This window comes from Anabrus simplex, chromosome 10 (assembly GCF_040414725.1).
Source record: "Anabrus simplex isolate iqAnaSimp1 chromosome 10, ASM4041472v1, whole genome shotgun sequence".
Taxonomy (NCBI): domain Eukaryota; kingdom Metazoa; phylum Arthropoda; class Insecta; order Orthoptera; family Tettigoniidae; genus Anabrus; species Anabrus simplex.
The window spans coordinates 32,674,427-32,696,683 of record NC_090274.1 but is presented as its reverse complement, the minus strand read 5'-3'; the positions used below and the strand labels follow the sequence as shown (position 1 = coordinate 32,696,683).

The 22,257-nt window shown below is 40.8% G+C and overlaps 1 protein-coding gene across 1 annotated transcript; it reads right to left on the bottom strand.

Annotated features, from left to right (window-relative positions):
• Positions 1-3,477: 3,477 nt before the first annotated feature.
• On the bottom strand, positions 3,478-22,143 carry Psf2 (DNA replication complex GINS protein PSF2-like protein). The gene is made up of 4 exons (XM_067154365.2): positions 21,694-22,143; positions 15,116-15,224; positions 13,123-13,284; positions 3,478-7,322 (listed from the first exon to the last, which is right to left on the bottom strand). The coding sequence occupies exons 1-4, from the start codon at positions 21,936-21,938 to the stop codon at positions 7,272-7,274; spliced, it is 567 nt and encodes a 188-aa protein (XP_067010466.1). The 5' UTR covers positions 21,939-22,143; the 3' UTR covers positions 3,478-7,271.
• Positions 22,144-22,257: the final 114 nt, after the last annotated feature.

Below are 22,257 nucleotides of genomic sequence, written 5' to 3'. Positions count from 1 at the left end.
CCACCGTCACCCAGGCTTCAACGGACTACCTGCTCTACAGTCTGGCTCACTCTCAAGCAGTAATGTACCCATCAACTGACCAGCTACAGCTCTCGTCATTGCACCATCTACCGATAACACCAACTCCGAGGGATTCTTCACGAGTGGTGGCAAAGCACCCCAACACCAGCCCCGCCAGCAGACAGAAAGTACTCGTCACTGACAACGCAGCAACCTCATTTACCTCAAACACTACCTTCTCCAGCACCTCTCCCCCTCCAACATCCAACACCACCTCAAACACAGAATTCCCTCTGCTCTCAGGAGCCCGGCGACCTATTACCAACCCCAGGGCCCTCCAGAAAGCTCCCTCTGGCACTCGCACTTTCTTCCTCCTACAGCCATCCTCAGTATTGAAACAACCAAAAATTATTCCTCGAACTTCTTGTTTAATTTAAAGGGAGGAAATAGCCAATATCCGCCCTACCAGCAACGGGGTGATTATCAAAATCAACGGTGCGGACGCCACACCAGCTCAGTGGGGTCAGCCCAATTTGGTTCAGCAGATCCCCTCAAGCCCCCCCTCCCTCAGTCTCTTCAGCTGTGTCATCCGTGGGGTAGACCCCGACATATCAGAAGATATCATCATACAAGAGTTAAACGAGGAGGTCATTCCGGTAAGGAAGGCCTTTCGGATCAAGAACTCCTTGGTCCCAACCTTCATGGTCCGAATCTTCCTCCCCACTCCCCAGGATGTGGATCACATACTGGAGAGTGGGATATCCATATTTAGGCATCATCACCGGGTGGAACCCTCCTGCGCCCCCGACGCCCAACCCCTCCAATGGGAGCACTGCTTATATAAAAAAGCAATACTGCGCACTGCACCGCCGAACATCCGGTGTGCAGCCACTGCTCGCAGTCGCATACCACCACTCGATGGCCCAACGTCTTGCCCCCCCCCTCCAAATGCAACACCTGCAGAGAATCGCACCCCACATACTCTCTTAAGTGCAAAGCCCGCCCCCAACCACCTGACAACCATCCTGAACTGGTCACACCGGTCCAAACCATTGACGCCCCCACTCATCTATCCCAATCCCTCATCACACCCCCAACCCTTGAAGATATCATCCGTTTTCTAACCATCTCTCTCCTTATTATCCACCCCTACCACCACCTCCTAGTCCTATCCCAACTCCAGGCTGCCGCCAACCAGACCCTGAATGTTCATTTCCAGACCTCCCACTCTGGCCTCAACACATACTTCCACTTCACCCGTCTCGAGACCCTAGTTTAACCAAGGACCCTGTCCCCACACGAAGAACCCAGCCTCCTGACTCCATCTCTATCATCTTCCTTAATATCCAGTCTTTTCAGTCCAAACGCCTACACCTGAAAGCCCTCAGCACTCAATACCCCTCACACGTCATCATCCTCAATGAAACCATGCTCCGCCTGCAGCAATCCACCCCATTCGCAACCACACCCCTCCCCAACCCGTCTTTTTCCCAAAACCACTAGCCATCACAGTCTAATTCTGCTCCCGAATCCTAAACCTAGCCACCATCTGCCACCGGTCCCACCTCCTCCTAGATTTCATAACCTACCTGAGTGACACCTTTCCCCATTTCCTACTACTAGCCGACCTCAACCTCACCTTTAGATCCCGCCGCAAAATGAACGACCTCCAAAACCACCTAAGTGACAGAGACTGCCCCCTTATCCCTACACCCAGCCACACTCACCCCGCCTCCAATACCACTCCAGCGCCATAATAGCCCACAACTCTCAAGCCCACATACTCAACATCCAACTACTCCCAAGTATCGGAAGCGACCACCTCGCAAGTCCTCCTTCAAATCCCCTTCTCAACCCCCCTCCACCACCAATTCCCATCCCCAATTTCGCCAAAGCCGACTGGCCATCTTACCAAACCAATATAAACCAAGCCCTAGAGAACCCTCCTCTCCCCTTCTCCGATCAAACTTCAGTTGATACCCTCAACACATTCATCCTCACCGCCATAACCTTCGCCCCCCTCCCCGTTTTCTCCACCTACAGAAACTCTCCCAATCCTACCTTCGAGAATTCACGACTACCCGGGACCCCTACTTCCTTTGCCTACACCGAAAAATCCTCAGAACTATTAGAAACTACCTTACTGCATAGTCCCGCCGTTCCTGGGCCCAAACCTGCACCAACCGGAACTCCCTCCACACCCAACCTACCAAATTATGGCGAAAACTCAATACCCTACTCGGGACTAAATCCACCCCCAAATACCCAATAATCCAACATGGTGTAGCTCCAGCCAACACCGAGGAGAAACTGGAAATCTTTGCTGAGCATTTCTCCCACCGCTTTAATACCCACCTTGACTCCAACTTTGATAACATCAATACCCCACTATATCTTTCCTTAGCCTCCTCACCCCCTCAAATAACCACATCCTCTCCCACAACCTCCTTGACACCCCAATAACACCTACCGAAATCCAATAAGTTCTGTCCAAATAACGGAACACAGCCCCCGGTCCCGATAAAACCCATTACCTCCACATCCGACATGCCCCGCTATTCCTCCTTACCCTACCTCTACACCTTCATCCTTCGCACAGGATTCTATCTCACTTAATGGAAACATACCACAATGCTCCTGTTCCCTAAATCTGGTCAACCCTCTTCCGAACTCAATTCCTTTTTTTTTTTTTTTTTTTTTTTTTTTTTTGCTATGGGCTTTACGTCGCACCGACACAGATAGGTCTTATGGCGACAATGGGATAGGAAAGGCCTAGGAGCTGGAAGGAAGCAGCCGTGGCCTTAATTAAGGTACAGCCCCAGCATTTGCCTGGTGTGAAAATGGGAAACCACGGAAAACCATCTTCAGGGCTGCCAATAGTGGGATTCGAACCTACTATCTCCCGGATGCAAGCTCACAGCCGCGCGCCTCTATGCGCATGGCCAACTCGCCCGGTGAACTCAATTCCTACCGTCCCATAACCCTAATCGCAGTCCTAGCCAAAATCCTGGTCCACCGCCTCCACTCCCACCTGCAATCCAATCATCTCCAACCCAGCTCTCAATTCGGTTACCGGCCCAAACTTTCCACCGAAGACCAACTCATCCGTCTCATCCCAACTACATCCAACATCTTTAACCGTGGCCACCCCACGCTCCTTATCACCTTCGATTTCTAACTAGCCTTTGACTCTGTCTGGCACCGCACGCGCCTCTTTAAAATAAGGTTCTTTGCCTTCCCCATCTCCTACATCCGCCTGATGTCCTCATACCTAATCAACCACACTACCCAGATATCCATAAACAACCAACTCTCCCCACCCTTTCCTCTCTCTCTAGACATTGACATAACAAAATTATTTTTATCATGAAAAGTTTAGGAGTTTCATACCTACTTTTCCACGTAATAGCCGAAATTATTGAGACATTTGCCATATCGCAACACCAGCTTTCTGATGCCCTCTGCAAAGAAGAGGCAGTGAGTGCCTGGACAGCCTCCTGAAGTTCTTTGTTTTTCCGTCACAAATGGAGGTTTATGAACAGTGAACTTTCTACAGCAATCCCAGACATTTCAAGCTCTTTTCTGTACACAATTGTGACTCAACACTTAGGATACCGGAAACTTTGTTCACGTTGGGTCCCAAAAATTTTGACTGAAGATCACAAAACTCAGCAAATGACGTCAGCCGTAATGTTTCTCACACGTACCATAGTGGTGCGGAAGACTTTTTGAAGTCTATCGTTACTGGTAATGAAACCTGGCTCCTGCATGACACTCCAGAAACCAACGAACAGTATAAGCAGTGGACACAATAACAAGTCAGTGCAGGAAGAGGAAACAACAGAAAAGAGGAGATGAGGACAAATATGAAACTCTGCCCTCTTCCTGTATTTATCCAGCTTTCATCTTGTCCTTCAGTTCCCACATCAAGATGACCCTGCAATGACTTGATGCTCACCCTCCTGATGAAGTTAGGAGCAGAAACAAGAATGCCTGTGGCTGAGATGAAATGGATATAAATGAACTGGGATTGATGAGAGCTCATCTATTTGCGGAAAGCTGTGTATGAAGATGTGGAGTTTGTCTTTGTTCTTATGTGTTTCATGTTTGTCCTTGTCCCTTTCTTCCAATTTCCATTGTGTTCAGCTTTTGTGTTTTCTTAATCATGTTCTTATAAAGACAATGAAGGCTGAGAGTACAGGGGGAGGTGGGGGCAAGATGGAGCTACAAGACAGTAGGCTACACTGCTGACGCAGCAGCAACAATGCGGGAAGGGCCAGTGACGAGTATTACAATTCAGCCCCAGCGAACTGTTAAGGTCCATGATAAGGAAGCTCCTTAGAATAAACTGGCTAACAATAGAGAATTTGTCCACACTGATCTGGAAGTGGAAACTCTAGCCTTTATAAAGAACAAAGCCAGCTAGATTCAGTCTTACTCGAGTTATTTGAGAGTGTCAGTGAATAGCAGGTACCGCAGCTACATTCAACGTGGTAGACTCCAGGGGCCAGTAATTTTATTATGTCTTTGACAGGGTTGACTGCAGGTGTGGTTTATATGTCATACAGGGTGAGCGTAATATAACTAGCCCGGAAAATATTTACCACACAACTGACGCGGGATTGACCTGTCAATGAATATCACATAAGTTGCTTGAAATGGCCACCGTTGACTTCGATGCTGTGAAAAGAGGGAAGAGGGAAATTAGGGAGGAGTAGTAGTAGATTTAAGGCGGAACAGGTGGGTGAGGTATTGGTGCTAAAGGCCTTGGTTAGGAACTATGCAAGGCGGTGAAAAATTGAATTAGAGTTTATGGATTTAACATTTTTAAAAATTAGGATGAGAAAATCGAAGAGAATATTAAGTTTCTCAGAAATGTCGTTTAAATTGAAATTAGGATTAAAATACTGGTCAAGGTGAATGGAACAATTTTCAGTTGTGTTAAGAAGGGAGCCTTTGTTAATTATTTCAAGTATTTGCATGTCCTGTTCTATTTTGGTGAAGTTATGTTTAGAGTCATGTATGTTATCCTACTGCAGAGAATCGGTTGTAATTTAAAGCGTTGTCATACCGTAGAGGCCACTGCGTAGGCTACTTGGGCAGTGCCAATACACTATGAGAGACTTAGTATCATTTTCATGGTATGCGCTAGCCATGCATCTTGGTAGGTGTGCTATTTACCAACTGTTGAGCCCAACTTAGCACACTAGGGCGAAACGCTGGCAACCTTGAATGAGTTAGCTGGAAAATTTATAATGTCCAATGACGGTCCAACTATATTGGTATTATAAATTTACTCTCCATCACACTTTCCGCTCTATTATTAATTTCCAAATTCAACCCCTTACTATATATAATGCTGTACAATATGTATTATATACTACATTTTTTACCCGCTTTCTTCATTGCCTTTTAAAGTCTATCCCCACCTATTTTGACTTCAATTAACCTCTTAATTTCCTTTTTTTTGCAATGAACTGGGAATTAAAATTTCATTTTTGGTTCAGATCAATATGACTTTCGAATTTATTCTCTTCGCCACCTGAAGAGCTGCATGCGCACTTGTCTTCAAGAAACCTTTGTTTCTCAATTGTGATTCTCAATTGTTCTAATACTATGCTTTTTTTACTCATTTCTCTTCACATTTGTTTTTTAATGTCAACTGTTTCTGCATTACAAGACCAATCATTTGCATCTTCATACATCAAGCATACGACTACAATACTGATCCTTGAGCTATTTATTCTTCTCCCTTCAAGATTTTAAAAACTTTTAAAGCACAATGCTACACTCACGTGTTGTACTGCTCCGCATGAACTTACGTCTGTTAGCGATTGCAAGATTATCCCTCGAGCTGTTGTTTATTCTTCTCTTCAGGATTATAAAAACTTTTGAGACACGGTGCTACAGTCACATGTGTTATACTGCTCCACACAAGCTTACGTCTAGTGAAAAAACTATATCTTCTACTTTACTGTTTATTTACCTGTGCATTGTTTTTCCTGTTTTTGAGTGATCGGCTGATGATAACCCGGAACTTAGGGCCGAAACCGGTACCGTTTATGATCAAATAGTGATATAACCTTACATTACTAAGTTTACATGTATTGAAAAGGAGGAACCATCACATAATTTTATTAATTTTAATTGTGATCTCAGTTCAATACGGACCATAATGAAATTCTTATCTTTCAATGCCTGTTCTCCCACGAACATACTGAAGAAAGAACAGCATGCAAATTCAGTTGCATGTTCACTTTCCAGATGTGCTTCAGCTCTCGCCAGTAAAGTGAATTATTTGACAAAACCAAAAGTGTGCAAGTATCAAGACGATTATGTCAAACTAGGTTTCACTAACATCCTTGTGAATAACCAACAATGGCCACAAAGTGTTATTTGCTTGGATATTTTAACCATCTATACTCCAAAACCTGTAAAACTTACAAGACACTTCCAGACAAAACATCCAGAGCACGTGAATAAGCCTATCGACTTTTTTAAGTGTTAGGAGTAAGTGTCAAATTCCTAGTCAAGCATGCTACAGTTCTTAAGAAAGCACTAAGAGCACCTTACAGGTTTAGATTAGCATAAATTGCTGTCGCAGGCCAATTAATATTATTTTTAACAGAAGTTCTTGCGAGGTGGATTTTTGTGCAATCTGATGAGTAGTGAGAGGGAGGGAAGGGAGAATAAAGGGGGTTGCAAGAAATTTTAGATTCCAGGAGGAGGGCACAATATATAAAGTTTGCAGAGGACGGGTCTAAAGACTAAAAAGTCTATATATACATGTTTGTCCCTAAGCATCCAGTATATCTAAGTAGAACCTCAGTACTGTACAACGAAGATCAAACAACAGGGGTGTATAATAGATGGAACTTGGAATCACTCCATCAAAATCAGAGGCTGAATCAAATAAGTGAGAGCAGCTTTCAACTCCATGAAGTCAGTATTCTGTAGTCATGATCTTGAGTTGTCCCTGCGAGTATAAATAGATGTTATGTCTTTCTCTAGGGTGTGGAAGCCTGGACACTCAAGAGTAACATCAATGAAAAAGTTGGCCTCTTCTGCCAAATACTCTGCATCAGTTGAAATGAGAAGTTTTGGAATGGTGCTCCAGAGGTTCTGAAGACTTCTTGTTCACAAGTTTCCGACTTGCATGAACGTTCTAGTCAACAGCATGTTCCATTAGAACTGCAGATTGTAAATGGTCCCTAATGCCTTGAGACTTCCACAGTCGATAAGCCAATTTACTTGCTTTGTTCTCCTGCATTTCACTGAGATCCGGACTGGGTTCCTGAAGCCTGCTGAGTAGATGAAGGACCCTGAAATCAAAAACATTATTCAGGTTTTAACAATTTCCCTTCCAAAGGTACGAGGACAATCATTTTCATTAGAGTTTATCAATCTTGTATTCACAATGTTCTGTACTGACGATGTATAATACAAAAAATTCCCTTCAAAAATTAAAAAAAAATACAATTCAATATATATTAAGAACACTTAAAAGGTCATGATTAAAAACTTTTGATACATGTTTTGGCCAATATTTAGGCCTTCTTCAGCCACATATCAAAACAATGAATGGAAAAGATGTAAAACTGAAAATATGTTCATTTAAAAATATCAATCTTGATGAAAGGTGACAAATAAAAACAGAAATAAAGTTTTTTTCCTCAAGAACATATGTTGGGCACTTAATGAATCACTTCTTGAATGCTGGAGACAATACTTTCTTGCATAAATCTATCAATGTTAAAAATTGAGAACAACGCCTGATGATTAATATGTAAAGCAGCACACCTGTTGGAAGAATAATTGTGTAAAACAAGCTCTTCCTTTTTGAAGCCAACACTGTACATTGACGTGATAACAGGTACGACATTCTATTAAAATTTATAAAGAAAATAAGAATACCTACTCATTTTTCTCTCCGCCCCCCATCTTTATATTCTGATACGCTCATATTATTAATAGCACTGTGCATGGCATTACTGTCCTTTAGGTTTGTGTCACCTAAACAGGATGGACTTTGAGTTGTTTGAAAAAAAAAATTATCCTAAATTTCAAGTCATATACAAGGGTTGAGGGTTGAAAATCAGATACAGGAAAATCAGTTTGGTTTCAGAAGTGGAAGGTCAACAATAGAGCCCATTTTCAGAATGAGACAACTAATGGAAAAGCAATGGGAGTATGGGAATGATATGGTATGACAGTTTGGTCAGTCTGGTGCAAAAAGGAATTGGACAGGGATTAATAAAAATGATCACGGCAATGTACAAGGAATGTTGTAGTTGCGGGTAAACACAAGTTGGCAGGACAAGTTGGTTTAAATTCACTAGTGGGCTGAGACAAGGAAGTGTTCTATCACCAATCCTGTTAACAATAGTAATGGATGACATCATGAAAACAGCAAAAGCAGCATGTGGAGGAAGAGAAATGAACACATTATTTGCAGATGATATTGTGATTTGGGGAGAAGATGACATGAAGGTTCAAGAATATGGATTGAAAACAAGTGTAGAAAAAAGTAAAACTCTCGTTACGACTAGAGGGAAGAAGGAAGGGAAAGGTCAGATTAGACTCGCAGACAATCCCGTGGAAGTACTGGAGACGTTCAAATACCTGGGGAGTGAATTAATGGAGAATGCTCGACTGGATTCTGAAATTAGTACGAGGATTCAAGCTGGAAGCTGTTGCTATCATACTGTAAGAAACATGGTATGGGTCAAAGACGTGCCAAAGGAAGCGAAGGAAACTATATACAAGATGTATTGTGTACCCATAACAACTTATGCAGCAGAAACCTGGACAATGACAAAGAAGGATGAGAGTCTAATACAGGCAGCCAAAATCAAGTTCTTGAGGAGTATGATACAGAAGAGTAGAAGAGACAAAATAAGGAATGAGAAAATCCAGGAAGAAATTGGAGTGGAAAAATGAATGATAGAATAGAGAAGAACCAATTAAGATGGTTAGGGCACATAAAGTGAATGAGTGATAAAAGAATGCCAAAAAAAAAAAAAAAAGTTGATGGACATGCAAATGCAAGGAAGAAGAGACCGCGGACAACCACGACTGAGATGGAAGGACACAATCCAACGCAATATTAGAGAAAGAGACCTGGACTGGGACAGTGTTGTAGGAGTGGTCGAAAGACCGAAGGAAGTGGAAAGGAACCATATTTTGCCCTTACATGGCTACAGCTGGATAATGGGAAATGATGATTATTATGATGATACGACTTCCATTATGAGTCCTGTGACTAGGTAGCAGATACAGTGTACTGCATTAAATAGTGCATCATTTGTGGTAAGGCAAGCTCAAGGAAATAGAGGAATATCATTCTACCTTATGAGTGTAGTTATTACTACAGCCCGGATTATATGTAATATAAAAATATATACACAAATATGTAGCTAAAATTGACAAAATATATAGTTAAATATACCATAACTTAAATCCATATAAAATTAGTGAAAAAAGAATTGTTTTTTTCAAATGTGCTATATACTTCAAAATATTTAAAATATGCAATATTTATCAAAATATTTACTATGCATCAAAATATGTAAAAAATATGTAACCTTAAACTCCTGGAATAATGGTCCTTTTAGTGTGATTTGCTGACATTTTAGTTGTCCTTGTAGCTATATGTATGTAAAGAGAATATGTAATTACATACAATCTGGGCTCTAGTTATTACACATTCCATTTCTGTATGGCTGACCTATGAAATACAAATAAACAAAATCATACAGCGATTATAGAAAGATAAGAACATCACGTTGAACATATAGTTGGTTATACATTACCAAGTCATACATAGTCCCTGGCATGTAAGTCTATACTCTAAGGGTACAACCTTACTTTTTCTTCCCAGGTAATACTGCAGGTAGCGATTTTTAGTTATTTTCTAACTGCTGGGTTCGATTCAGTGTTGCTAACCATACAGTTCAGGGACCCTACTTGCCGATACGACATCTTACAGTTACTGCTAATATGGCACGTTGGCACTGTACAGTCATGGTTTATTTGCGAGAATTAGGTATTGCCGCTACCGTATTGCTAAAATTGTAGGTACAATTAGTGGGATTGTAAATCTGTTCGGGTAATGCCAGATAAGTAAAACTGTGGCATATTCGAATAATGTATTTAATAACATAGTTTGTGTGAAATGATGAATGCAGCATTTTATTAATTATGGTCATATTTCGTTCAATACTTAAGTACAGAATTTGACCAGGATGTCCAAGAAGTAAGAAAAATCTGCAAGAACACCTCCAAAAAGGGAAGCAACATTACCTCCTCTATAAAGATCAGTTCAGTTCAAATGGAAGGAAATTTCAATATCAACCTAACTAAACCTAATCTTGTCTCGTCATGACTTTGGTATGGTTTGCAGACTTAGCCTTTGTGTATTCTAATTGACTCACTGCATATGTACATGTAATATATTTGCTTGTGTGTATTAATACAGCGTGGTTTCTCTTTAGTCCGATTAATAATAGCAAATTTCAAGAAAGGAACTGAATTATTTACACAAAGCAAACACTGAAGAATACGGTTATAGTAATGCGTATATCGAATATCTTGACTGATCATTTATTATTATTTACTTGGATATGGGAACCTCCATTACTGATACATCAAGGTTAGTTTGCTGATGGTTATGTCTCATGATTTAAATATGTAACTAGTCAAGTTGGCAGCAGTGGTGAGCAATTAATAAAATAGAGAGAATAGGGCAGTGATATTTGTCTTTTGTTGTATAGCCTTGTTATTGTAAATAAATTAATTCCATCCCCTGGTCTATGGATATTGGACAGCCGAAGTAAGGGACTGCCTGAAGGGGTGAAGTACAGTGGGGCCTTCGGGGGCCCTGTAATCTTGAAATAGCCTTGCGTGACGAGTACTATATACCGGTAGACACAGAGGAGGAACACAAAATTGGGTCAACAAAAAAAGGCACGTCAATGTGAAGAGGGAGCAACAGAAATAGGAGACAAGGAAAATACAAAAGGACAAGAACAATCTTCACATTTTCATACACTGCTGTCTTCAAATAGATAAGCTCTTTCCTCATCAATCATCATCATCATCATCATCATCATCATCATCATCATCATCATCATAAGTTTTCCACTCCAGTTGCCCGGGTGTGGTTTACGAGCACTCTCCACTTCTGTCTGTCCATGTACCACTCTTCTCTCAAGACGACATCCCAGCTGATTCCTCTTGTTCCTATGTCCTCTTTCACTTGGTCCAGCCACCTCTTCCTAGGTCTTCCTACCGGTCGTTTTCCAGCCACAACTGTGTGTAGCCATTGTTTTGCTGTCCTTCCATCGTCCATTCGTTTGACATGGCCAAACCATTTCAAACGGGCCCTTGTCACTTTTTCATTCAGGGATGGGTACACACCAGCTTGCTCCCTTATTCTTTCATTCCTTCTTACCCTGTCCCTTTTTGTCTTCTGTACCATAGTTCGTAGGAACTTCATTTCTGCGGCTTGTAGTTTGCTGTCCACTTGTTGGGTTGTTGTGCAGGTTTCTAGGCCATATGTTATTATGGGGGTGAAGTATGATTGGAATAGAATCTGCTTTGATCTTAAGGGAACTTGTTCGTTCCAGAGGAGGTTCCGAACTTGATGGTAAAACTGAGCTGATTTTTGAATGCGGTTGTTAATCTCATGCTGTATTCTGTTATCACTTGAAATGATGCACCCAAGATATTTATATTGGTCTACTGTTTCCAGCTGTGTACCTTCCAGCATTATTTTTCCTTTCTTCTTCTGCCTGTTGACAGACATAGTAACAGTTTTCGATTTATTTATTATTAATCCGTGTGCTTTCAAATGTTCATTCCAATTCAAATTCAAAATCAAATCAAAATCACATTATTTGCAAATGAGGTGTCTACCTTGGTTGCAAATCGTACACAAAAATCCATTATTATCAAGCACTAAATTTTAAATTAACAAGAGAAGAAGACATTTTCGTAAAATACAGTATTATACAACTTACACTGACAATTTTTCTATTAAAAACATAGCTCATCACTAATAAATTCATATTATTTACAAAATTCTACTCATACTATCTTCTGTACTTATATACATGATCAACTCATATATAGTAAGTGGAATCACTTCAAATAATACTATAAAACTCCTATAAGATTAAAATTTACATTGCATTTATTTTTTACCCATTTTGGAACCTAACAAGCAGAATGAACTGCTGCCTCGTAACCAGAGTCCCTTTTGCCACCGCTTTTCAGAGTTCCTGAAGGGCCTTCACAGCTACTGTAGCGGTCCCAGGTCCCTCGACCCCCCCCCCCCCCCCTACTGTACTTCACCCCTTCAGGCAGTCCCCTGCTTTGGCTGTCCAATCTCCATACACCAGGGGATGGAATTAATTTATTCACAAAAATTCTTTATTTACAATAACCTGCACAGGTCAAATGCCCTCTAACATTTCATTTCTTTTCTCTGTTGCTGTTTATTCTTTTCTTGAAAATCTCTACAGATTTTGGAAAAGGATCAAACCCTACCCCCGGTAAACTGTTCCATTCATTCACGCCCTTCCCAATGAATGAAAATTTACCCCAATCGCGTCTGCTAAAATCTCTTCTAATTTTATACTTGTGGTCAGCCCTGCCGATGTAATTATTTTCCTATTGAAGCCTCTCACAGATTTCCCCTATGCTTCCTCTCCTGCATAGGCTCTATATAATCCTCTAAGTCTAATCTTCTCCTTTCTTTTACTTAAAATTTTCCTAACATTTATGCTTGTGCCATGATAATTTCATAGCCATGAAAAGAGGCAATTCTTCTACATTAATCTCATCCTCAGATGAGCTCCTTTCTGCTTCCCAACAGCATCAGGAGAGTGGGCATCAACACTCATTGAGGGGCCGTCTTGACAGATTTTCAGTCTTCATCAATGAAGTGTGGATAAGAAAAGAGCCAGATAAAAGCAGAAAAAGAGAAGAAACAAAAAGATGACTTCATGTGGTAGAAGACTAGGAACACCACACAAATATAGAGGAAAGAAATACCGGTACTAATGGTAAGAAACAAACAAATATAAAAAAATAGGAACATCAGGAGAAAGACGGTGTTACCTTTTGAAGTCGATACAGCAAATCTAATGCGTGAGGTAGAAGAGGACGGACACTGCAAATCTCTAGTGTTGTCAAATGATCTACTTTGGCGTGACTACCGCCGGCTTTGATGAAGGCATCAACTGATGACCGCAATTTGGACATGCGCATGTCCCAAATATCCTGAAACACAAGACAACGGATGCATTTAACAACTAAAAGGCTCCTTTCACAATGCAATGGTTTCTTACTGTTGCAAGCTCAGTGCATGTCTTGATGCTAGTCATACAAGAGTCTTGCAATGAATTACAAACAAATTATTATGTCATGGTAATTACACCATCACCGAAACAGCCAAAGACGAAATCCCCGTCTTTGGTTGCTTCCTATCAATCAGAGGAGGGAGGAAGTGGGATTATTTTACACATTGTTTGAAGATCTCATGAACAATGATTTTTTTTTATGATTGGCTTTACGTCGCACTGACACAGATACATCTTATGGTGACAATGGGACAGGAACGGGCTAGGAGTGGGAAGGAAGCGACCATGGCCTTAATTAAGGTACAACCCCAGCAATTTGCCTAGTGTGAAAATGGGAAACCATGAAAAAACTGTCTTCAGGGTTGCCGACAGTGGGGGTTTGACCCCACTATCTCCCAGATGCATGATCACAGCTGCACGCCCCTAACCGCATGGCCAACTTGCCTGGTAAAATTCTTTTTTTAACCACTTCTGTATGTCAACTGTCTCCTATGATGAATTACATAAATTACATGGCAAATATAAGGATATTTCTTATTTTTCTATTCCAATTTCTATTACAAATTTGTATGCAAATTATAGCAAATTTCAATACGGGTCTAAACATGAGATTAGTTTCATGTAAAATTTACGGATATTCTTCAATGTCAAAACATGCAATTCAGCAATCGTATACAACCAACTGAAATGCTGGTTGTAATGTTAAGGTAAGTAAAGAAATAAAAATCAGTGAAATTAATTTGTTTTAAAAATGTTTGTTTTCACTTTATGCTAATGAGGTTAACTATATTAGGAAGTTCTGCATTGATTTCTTTGGAATATATTAGTCTATTTTTAGTTTGCTATTAATGTGCTGTTATAACTGTATATATAAAGTATTAATTTGGCATGAAAGAGCATACAATTTTCTTTTAACAGTGCCGAGTTAAGTGCTGTCCGGTGGAGCGACTGTGCCGCAAAAGAAATTTTGCCCTAGGTCTGGCTTGGACCGAGCCATCAAAACTTCAGAAACAACATCAGCCATTTTACAAAAACCAACAAAGCAATGCACTGAACACTACAATATTTTTATATACGTCTATAAACTAAACACAAATTATCTGCCATGATTTCTAAAGGAATGGAGTAAATTTTCCAGCTAACTCATTCGTGGTTGCCACTGTTTTGTACTAATGTGCCAATACGGGCTCATCAGTTGGTAACTAGCACACCTACCAAGACAGGTGGCTAGTCCATATAATGGAGGTCACTACGTAGGCTACTTGAACAGTGCCAAGACACTATGAGAGACTATTATAAAAGTTGATGGAACCTGAAATATTTGTCCTGAATGAGTAAATTCATAAATGGAATAAATTTTCCCGCTACATTTACATCTTATGATGGGGCCATACAGTTTTATGCTATACAGCCAATACTGCGCAGTCTAAAAAAGAGCCTAAGAATCTGAAACAGAGAAGTCTACGGAGATAGTTTGGCTTACCTATAAACAATCTCGGAAAGATATGCAACCAGTGGGACTCCGATTATGATGCATTATTTATGAAGATTTTTAAAAAATTTAGCAGTCTGTCACCCAGCAGTATTTTGGTTTCTCTGTCCGTCTGCTAGGGTAAAATGGAACATCAAAATTGACATGCTGGTAATGTTTGTAAGCAGTAGCTGTAACTATTAGAGTAGCAGCAGCAGCTGAAGGCTGGAATCTGTTCATAATGATGACAATTCAGACTGCAGATCAAGCTGTACCTTACCTTGATTATCGTTCTGATCTCATCTGAACGTGGAATATCTTCGGCAGCAAGTTTCAGCAGTACATCTCCCTCTATCATGTAATGTTCACTAGGCATTTTGGTGAATAATCTGCAAAAAGAGGTCAATGTTTCACTTGTAGTCATAGTTGTGAAAGTACATCCACACATTTATAGCCAAGATGCATGCCAAAGATTTCCCTTTGGATTAGTAGTAAGAGTATCAGCTGTGTGTGTGTGTGTGTGTGTGTGTGCGCGCGCATGCGCAGTAAAATGTTAAAGGTCCACCTTTTCAATACAATGAATGTTTAATGATGTTAGTATATATCACGTAACGTTTAAAGAGGATTGGTCCCAGTTTCGACGCTCATGGCGCGTCGTCACCCAACGAATCAATTGAGCAAAATACAACTTATCAAATAGCAATATATAACACATGATAGTACCTACAAGACAAATGTTAAACTATGACTAGTTAAAATATAAAACACATGACAGCAGATACAAGGACTAATGTTAAAAGTTAAATTGTAACAAGTTAAAAAAATGAAAGCAAATCAGAGAAGGTAACACATTTGTTAAGGTATGATACATGAGAAAATAGTCCAGCTTGAGGTTTGTAGAACACAAGGTGCATCTATATACAACACTTGAATGCACCTACTAAGGCAAATTTTAAATGTAACATTAAAATGATTTCTTAATTAACTTGTTTAAAAATATCAGATTTCCAAACACTAGCGCTATCTTTCAAGCCATGTGCAATACGCATCCCTGTCTCTTACCCCCACTACCTCATTCCTCTGCCCCACCTCCTTTTTCCCCTTCCCCTCCGCTACTCGGCCACCATTATTGCTCCCTTCATTAGCCCAGCTCCTCTCCTTTCAACAACTCTCCCATCACGCTGCTCAAGGTGAGTTCGCCCCCTTTTCCCTTATCTTTCTTTTGGCTATGTACAGTTATATCACGCCTAATTTGGCTTTCAATCTTTTCGTCAGGTCTCCACGTTTCCATACTGAACTGGGAATCGTGACGTTGATTCAAATTATGATCTTCACACGATCACATTGTTGGCTTCAAAACCACCTGAATTAGGCTGTTAATTACCGCAACTTAAGAGAACAAGGTTTATTCTTCCCACTGATAACATATGTTACCTTATGATCTATGCACCTCAAGCTGGACTATTCTCTTGTTTATCAAGACTCAACAACTGAGATATCTTCTCAAAAAAAGTTTATATTTTACGGTCAGACACACCTCATCATTTCAACTGGTTATAATCTAACAGTGACTTTATAGGTGCTGTCATGTGTTTAAGATGGGCATACGCACCATACCCTCAACATTTTAACGTTACATTTAAAATTTGCCTTAGTAGGTGCATTCAAGTGCTGTATATAGATACACATTATGTTCTACAAACCTCAACCTGGACTATTTTTTCATGTATCATACCTTAACAATTGTGTTACCTTCTCTGATTTGCTTTCATTGCTTTAACTTGTTACAATTTAACTTTTAACATTAGTCCTTGTATTTGCTGTCATGTGTTTTATATATATATATTTTTTTTTTTTTTTTTTTTTTTTTTTTTTTTTTTTTGCTAGGGGCTTTACGTCGCGCCGACACAGATAGGTCTTATGGCGACGATGGGATAGGAAAGGCCTAGGAATGGGAAGGAAGCGGCCGTGGCCTTTCGGTACATCCCCAGCATTTGCCTAGTGTGAAAATGGGAAACCACGGAAAACCATCTTCAGGGCTGCCGACAGTGGGGTTCGAACCCACTATCTCCCGATTAATGGATACTGGCCGCACTTAAGCGACTGCAGCTATCGAGCTCGGTGTTCACACAATGCTACTGGCTGTTTAATTCTGGGATCTGGCACATCCTGGCTAGTGATAAAACCCACAGGTTAAACACATCAGGGGTGCATAGAAAAGAGCCTTTTGAAGGGAGGCTAGCCTAGCGGCGAAAAAACTGCTTTAGAGTTTTTATTGTGCAGAGGTTTGAAAATAACTGTTTTTGAAGATTTTATTGTCCAGGGGTTTGTAAATAACTGTTTTGGAGTTTTTATTGTGCAGAGGTTTGTACGAAGGATTTTGTTTCTTTTTTTCTAGTTCAGATATGCCATAAATAATAGACGTATTGAGATAAGATGATTTTATTACCAAAAGATTTGTACATTCTTATTTATTTTTCTACATAGTCACCATGAAGGTTGAGGCATTTGTCATAACGAGAGACCAGCTTTCCTATACCCTCTGCAAAGAAGTCTGCCACCAGTGACCTCAGGTAGGTCCTTACAGCGTCTTGAAGCTCTTTGATAGAGGAGAAGCATTGTCCACCTAACAACGCCTTCACATCTCGAAAGAGGTGTTAGTCACTGGGTACTAGGTCAGGACTATAAGGTGAGTTGTCAAAGACTTCCCACTTGAACTTTTGGAGACGTTCTTTTGCCACATTGGCACTATGCAGTTGTGCATTGTCGTGGATCAGAACCACATCAAATGAGAGAATGCCTCTTTGTTTCTTTTGTATCGCTCTCCGGAGGTGACGTAGGGTCTCACAGTAGACTTCCCAAGAAGCATGCCTTTTTCATCCCAAAACACTGTGGCCATTGTTTTCCTCTTGGTCAAACTCTGTTTGAATTTTTTACGTTTGCTGGGGGAGTGCGCATGCATCCATTGCTTTGACTGTTCTTTGGTCTCTATTGTCATAGAGGACCAGGGTCTCATCACCAATAAAAACAGTCTTTAAGAAACTGTTTCCCTCATGTTGTACCATGTGAGAAACATTAAAGCTGACACCATTCGCTTAATTTTGTGGCTCTGGCTCAATATTTTCGGGACCCAACGGCACACAGTTTTCAGTATCCTAGCTCGGTGGTCACGATTTTGTACAGGGAAGACCATGAAAAGTATGGAAATTGTGTGAAGAGTTCACTAATCGTAAAACTCCGTGTCTCCTGGATCACTTGGTTAACTCTGTCAACCAAACTTGCAGTAGTGACCGACTTCCGCCCTTGACCACCTTCGTTATGGACGTCTGTTCGACCTTCAGCAAATTTCCTACACCCTTTTCTGACAGCACCGTCACTCATACAGTGTTCACCGTACATTTCACTCATCCTGCAATGAATTTCAGCAGCAACGCATCCTTCAGCTTGAAGGAAGCGAATCACACTTCGCAACTCACAATTGGCGGGAGCATCAATTGTAGCGGCCATCGTTACTCGCCTGTAGCTTGGCAACGACTGAGGGATTGGAGCCAGCACTGGCGGCAGTTGTAGCGAGGGAGCGGCTTAATCGTATAACGCACAGACCCACTTCCTGCTATTACGCAATTTACTTTTAGAAACAAACTGAACTTTGAAAAAAAAAAACAGCCCTCGTGTTTAATTCTGGGGGTGATGCTAGTTTTAATAAAGTTCACCCAGTAGCAGTGGATGCTGACACTAGAGATATTAACAATTTTGCATACTTCCTGATATTTTCCTACAAAAGTTTTTTTTTTCCTTTTTGGAAACTTGCTTTATGTCGCACCGACACAGACAGGCCTTATGACGACGACGGGACAGGAAAGGGCTAGAAGTGGAAAGGAAGTGGCCATGGCCTTAATTAAGGTACAGCCTGGTGTGAAAATGGGAAACCACGGAAAACCATCTTCTGGACTGCTGACAGTGGGGTTCGAACCCACTATTTTCTGAATACTGGATAACGACCGCACTTAAGCGACTGCAGCTATCGAGCTCGGTCCCTATAAAAGTAAAGTAAAGTAAAGTAAAAGTAGGTCTACAGCTTTGGAAGTGAACACTTCTCTCTCCATGTGCACTACGCAAAATTAATACCAGCAGGAACTACTAGGCGCAGTATGAGAGTCTTCTGTTTCTTCCAGATGACGTGACAGCATGCTGCCCAAGGCTGCCAACTTAAAAACTACAGACAAGAGCAGTGGTCAACACTGTTAAGTCCAGCTAGTGAGAAAAGTATTGCGCTGGGAACAAGCAAAGGGGGGATTAGGCCATCAGGTCTATAGCATTATCTAGGGCAATGACAGTAAATTAATGAAGTGCAGTATGTGATAGTGACAAAGCCACCGGTCTGGACTGGTTAGGTCTCGCTAGTGACAAAATCACTGGACTGGAGGCAAGGGGTCTGGAGGCATAAGCTCCCAGGTTAGGGCTAGCATTCCCTACAATTACAGCAGTGGATTCTACATTCAAAAGGGGAAACAAGAAGAGAATGGCTAAAGATCTGCTGTCCATGCAGCTTTTATTTACACATGTGTGCACCTCCTGACTTACAAGTTTTTGTTCTGTGCGAGTTGTTAATGAAATCTACGTGTGTTGATTTATGGGAATGTTGTCATTTCCCATTATATCTCACCCAATGCCAGTGCTACAAGCCGCTGAACTAATGGATAATGACACGTGCAACATTTCAGTAGGATATGAAAGTACAGTAAATAGGCATCTGAGGGCGGGTCAGTGGGTCCTGGGCTATCGTAATAAACACCTCTCCTCCAAAAGCAATTCCAGGTACGATTCGCATCATTTAAACTTTGTTATAATGTTATTAAGCTTGAGTAGCAGATGAAAATAATTTTACCCCTAGTTTTACCATGAACTGTGGACTCATAGTTTGAAATCATCAAATACATATTCTAGTCATTATCTCCAAGGTCTCACTCTGTTTACTGTAAAACTGCCCCCCAGTCAGTTCCATTAAGTATCTACATTTGAATCATATTCATTTTGCTAGCCATTTGAAGTCTTATAAACACACTGAGATAGGGAAGAGCATTAGCTGATGGTAGTGGGCTTGATTTAGGTAGTCTCAATATTGGCTGCCTGCATGAAAATGGGAAAGCATGGAATATAAACATTAGAGTTGCCAACAGAGAGATCTGAACCGATCACCTCCCAAATGCAGCTTCTAATAACCTAACAGGGTACAAATTCCTTGAAGGACCCGCAAGTTAGTTGATAGATAGCAGCGCATTTCATCTTGCTGCTCCACAATTGTTTTCTATTGCTAGCTGCTTAGTTACTTAATGACTGATCAGAGTGGGAGGAGGGAGTAGCAGAAAGAGTTGTGTGCATACAGCATTTACAATGCCTGTTATATTTTCTGGCACTGCAAGTTTTCCATTAATTATTATTTCCCAGAATCATGGTTCTATGTAAAGAGAAATTTAATTTCATTGCCTTAATATTTCGAATCATATCTTTCTATGCCTGCAAATAAAATAAACTGACTTTTAGAATACATCCTCGTCAAAACCTATCTGGATAGATTACCTTTGTTCTGTTCTTGAAGTTGATTTGGGCTCGTTATGTCGCCCAGACACAATACTTTATTATATTTGTACTAGTTCGACACTCTCACACAATTCCGATAAAGTAGGACACCAATGCAGTTCGCAATGTTCTCTGATTGAGAAGTACTTGAAGATTGAGTAAAGTAGATCGTGCAGTGGACTCACAAAATGGTTTCAAAGCACTTGAAATAGTTCATTAGAAGATGTAGCACCTAGACAACCGAGAGCGATTAAAATATGTATACAATAGTAGGAGATATAGGAAAATCACAAGGACACAAGGTATACTAATCTTCACGCTAGAGTGGCCGATCTCAGCGACTTCTACAAAACATACAACACCGGGCCAACATATAAGGGATAAGTAGGAGAAGGCAGTGTAACTACGGAGGGGTGAATATATGTAAGAGTGTGGGACTTTGGACAGAGGGAAATTAATATCTGATCAACGTATATGGGGGATGTAGAGAGCGGAAAGTGTTACTGAGATCGTAAACAAAAAATTAAGAGGGGTGACAGTGTGATAATATGACGACAATGAAAATGTACACGCGATCGGTGGAGGGGGACAGATGACAATATACGGTAGCTATGTGGCTTGGTTTAAAAGCAGGCGGTAGGGAGGACGTGAGTCAAATGACAATATTATGAAATAAGTAAGTGATGTCAATGTATTGTGGTAATGAGGGATTAGAGTTGTAAATTAGAGTGATCTAAGAACTGATTTAATATATTGATTATTGTGTGAGAGGGCTTGTATACCAGACATGCAATTGACGTGGGGAGAGGAAAATTGAAATGTATTAAGCTTGAGTACAGGCTGCGTCCAGAGAAGTTACACAACGGACATTGAAAAAAGAGATGATTGATATTGGCATCTACGGATCCACAATGACATAGGGGATGCTGTTGTAAACAAAAGCGAAATTGATATAGTGGTGTAAGAGCATGATTAAAGCGAAGGCGTAAGATATTGATGATATGCCGACGAGTGTAGGTTCCGTGTTGATACCAGAAAGTAGTAGGTGATCGTGGTTGTAGACTATGATAGAAATTGCCCTTCCCACGTGCAAATGTTGTCCATATGTGTTGCCATGATTGTTTTTGTTGCGATTTTAAGAGAGATATGAAATCTGTGGTGGGAACAGAAAATGTAGCTGGGGTTGTAGATAATAGTGAAGCCTCTTTCGCTAATCGATCAGCCTTTTCATTACCTGGTATGTTTTTATGTGCCGGTATTCAAATGAGGATAGATTACCTTGACTGTGATTCTTCTTCCCGAACTCTCTCAAGTTCCTCCACCGTCATCCAGTCAGGCGCTATAATACGGCACTTCTGCTGTTGTCTGAGGTTAGTAGCAATCCACATGGGAACTCTGACCGGTAGACCAGCACGGAAAGGCCCCACATCTCCTGATATTAAATGAATAATACCCAAGTTAAAATTTGGGACTATAGACACAAATAGTTTCTCCGCAAGAAACTCAACTTCAGACGGATCCATATCGCATTAGTTCTTTAAAACTCATCGACTTCGCAATAAAAGTAACAAACAAATCTTTCGCAACTGTCAAACCAATTGTCAACCAAAGTACTAAACTATTTCTTCGTTCTTCTTTTTCTTTATAATCTTCTTTGTCGTTTAGGCTTCCCTAATACCAGTTTACCCAGCCACTGGTCCTAGAATAGCCTAGAATGATCACCGAAAACAATCTCCTTCCTCCTTGCAAACATCTGTAGTCTCCCGCCAAAATCTCTTGTTGTGCTCCCTGGTGGCCATTTTAATTAAAAAGTGAAAGGGTAATGGTGCCAATATATGTAGT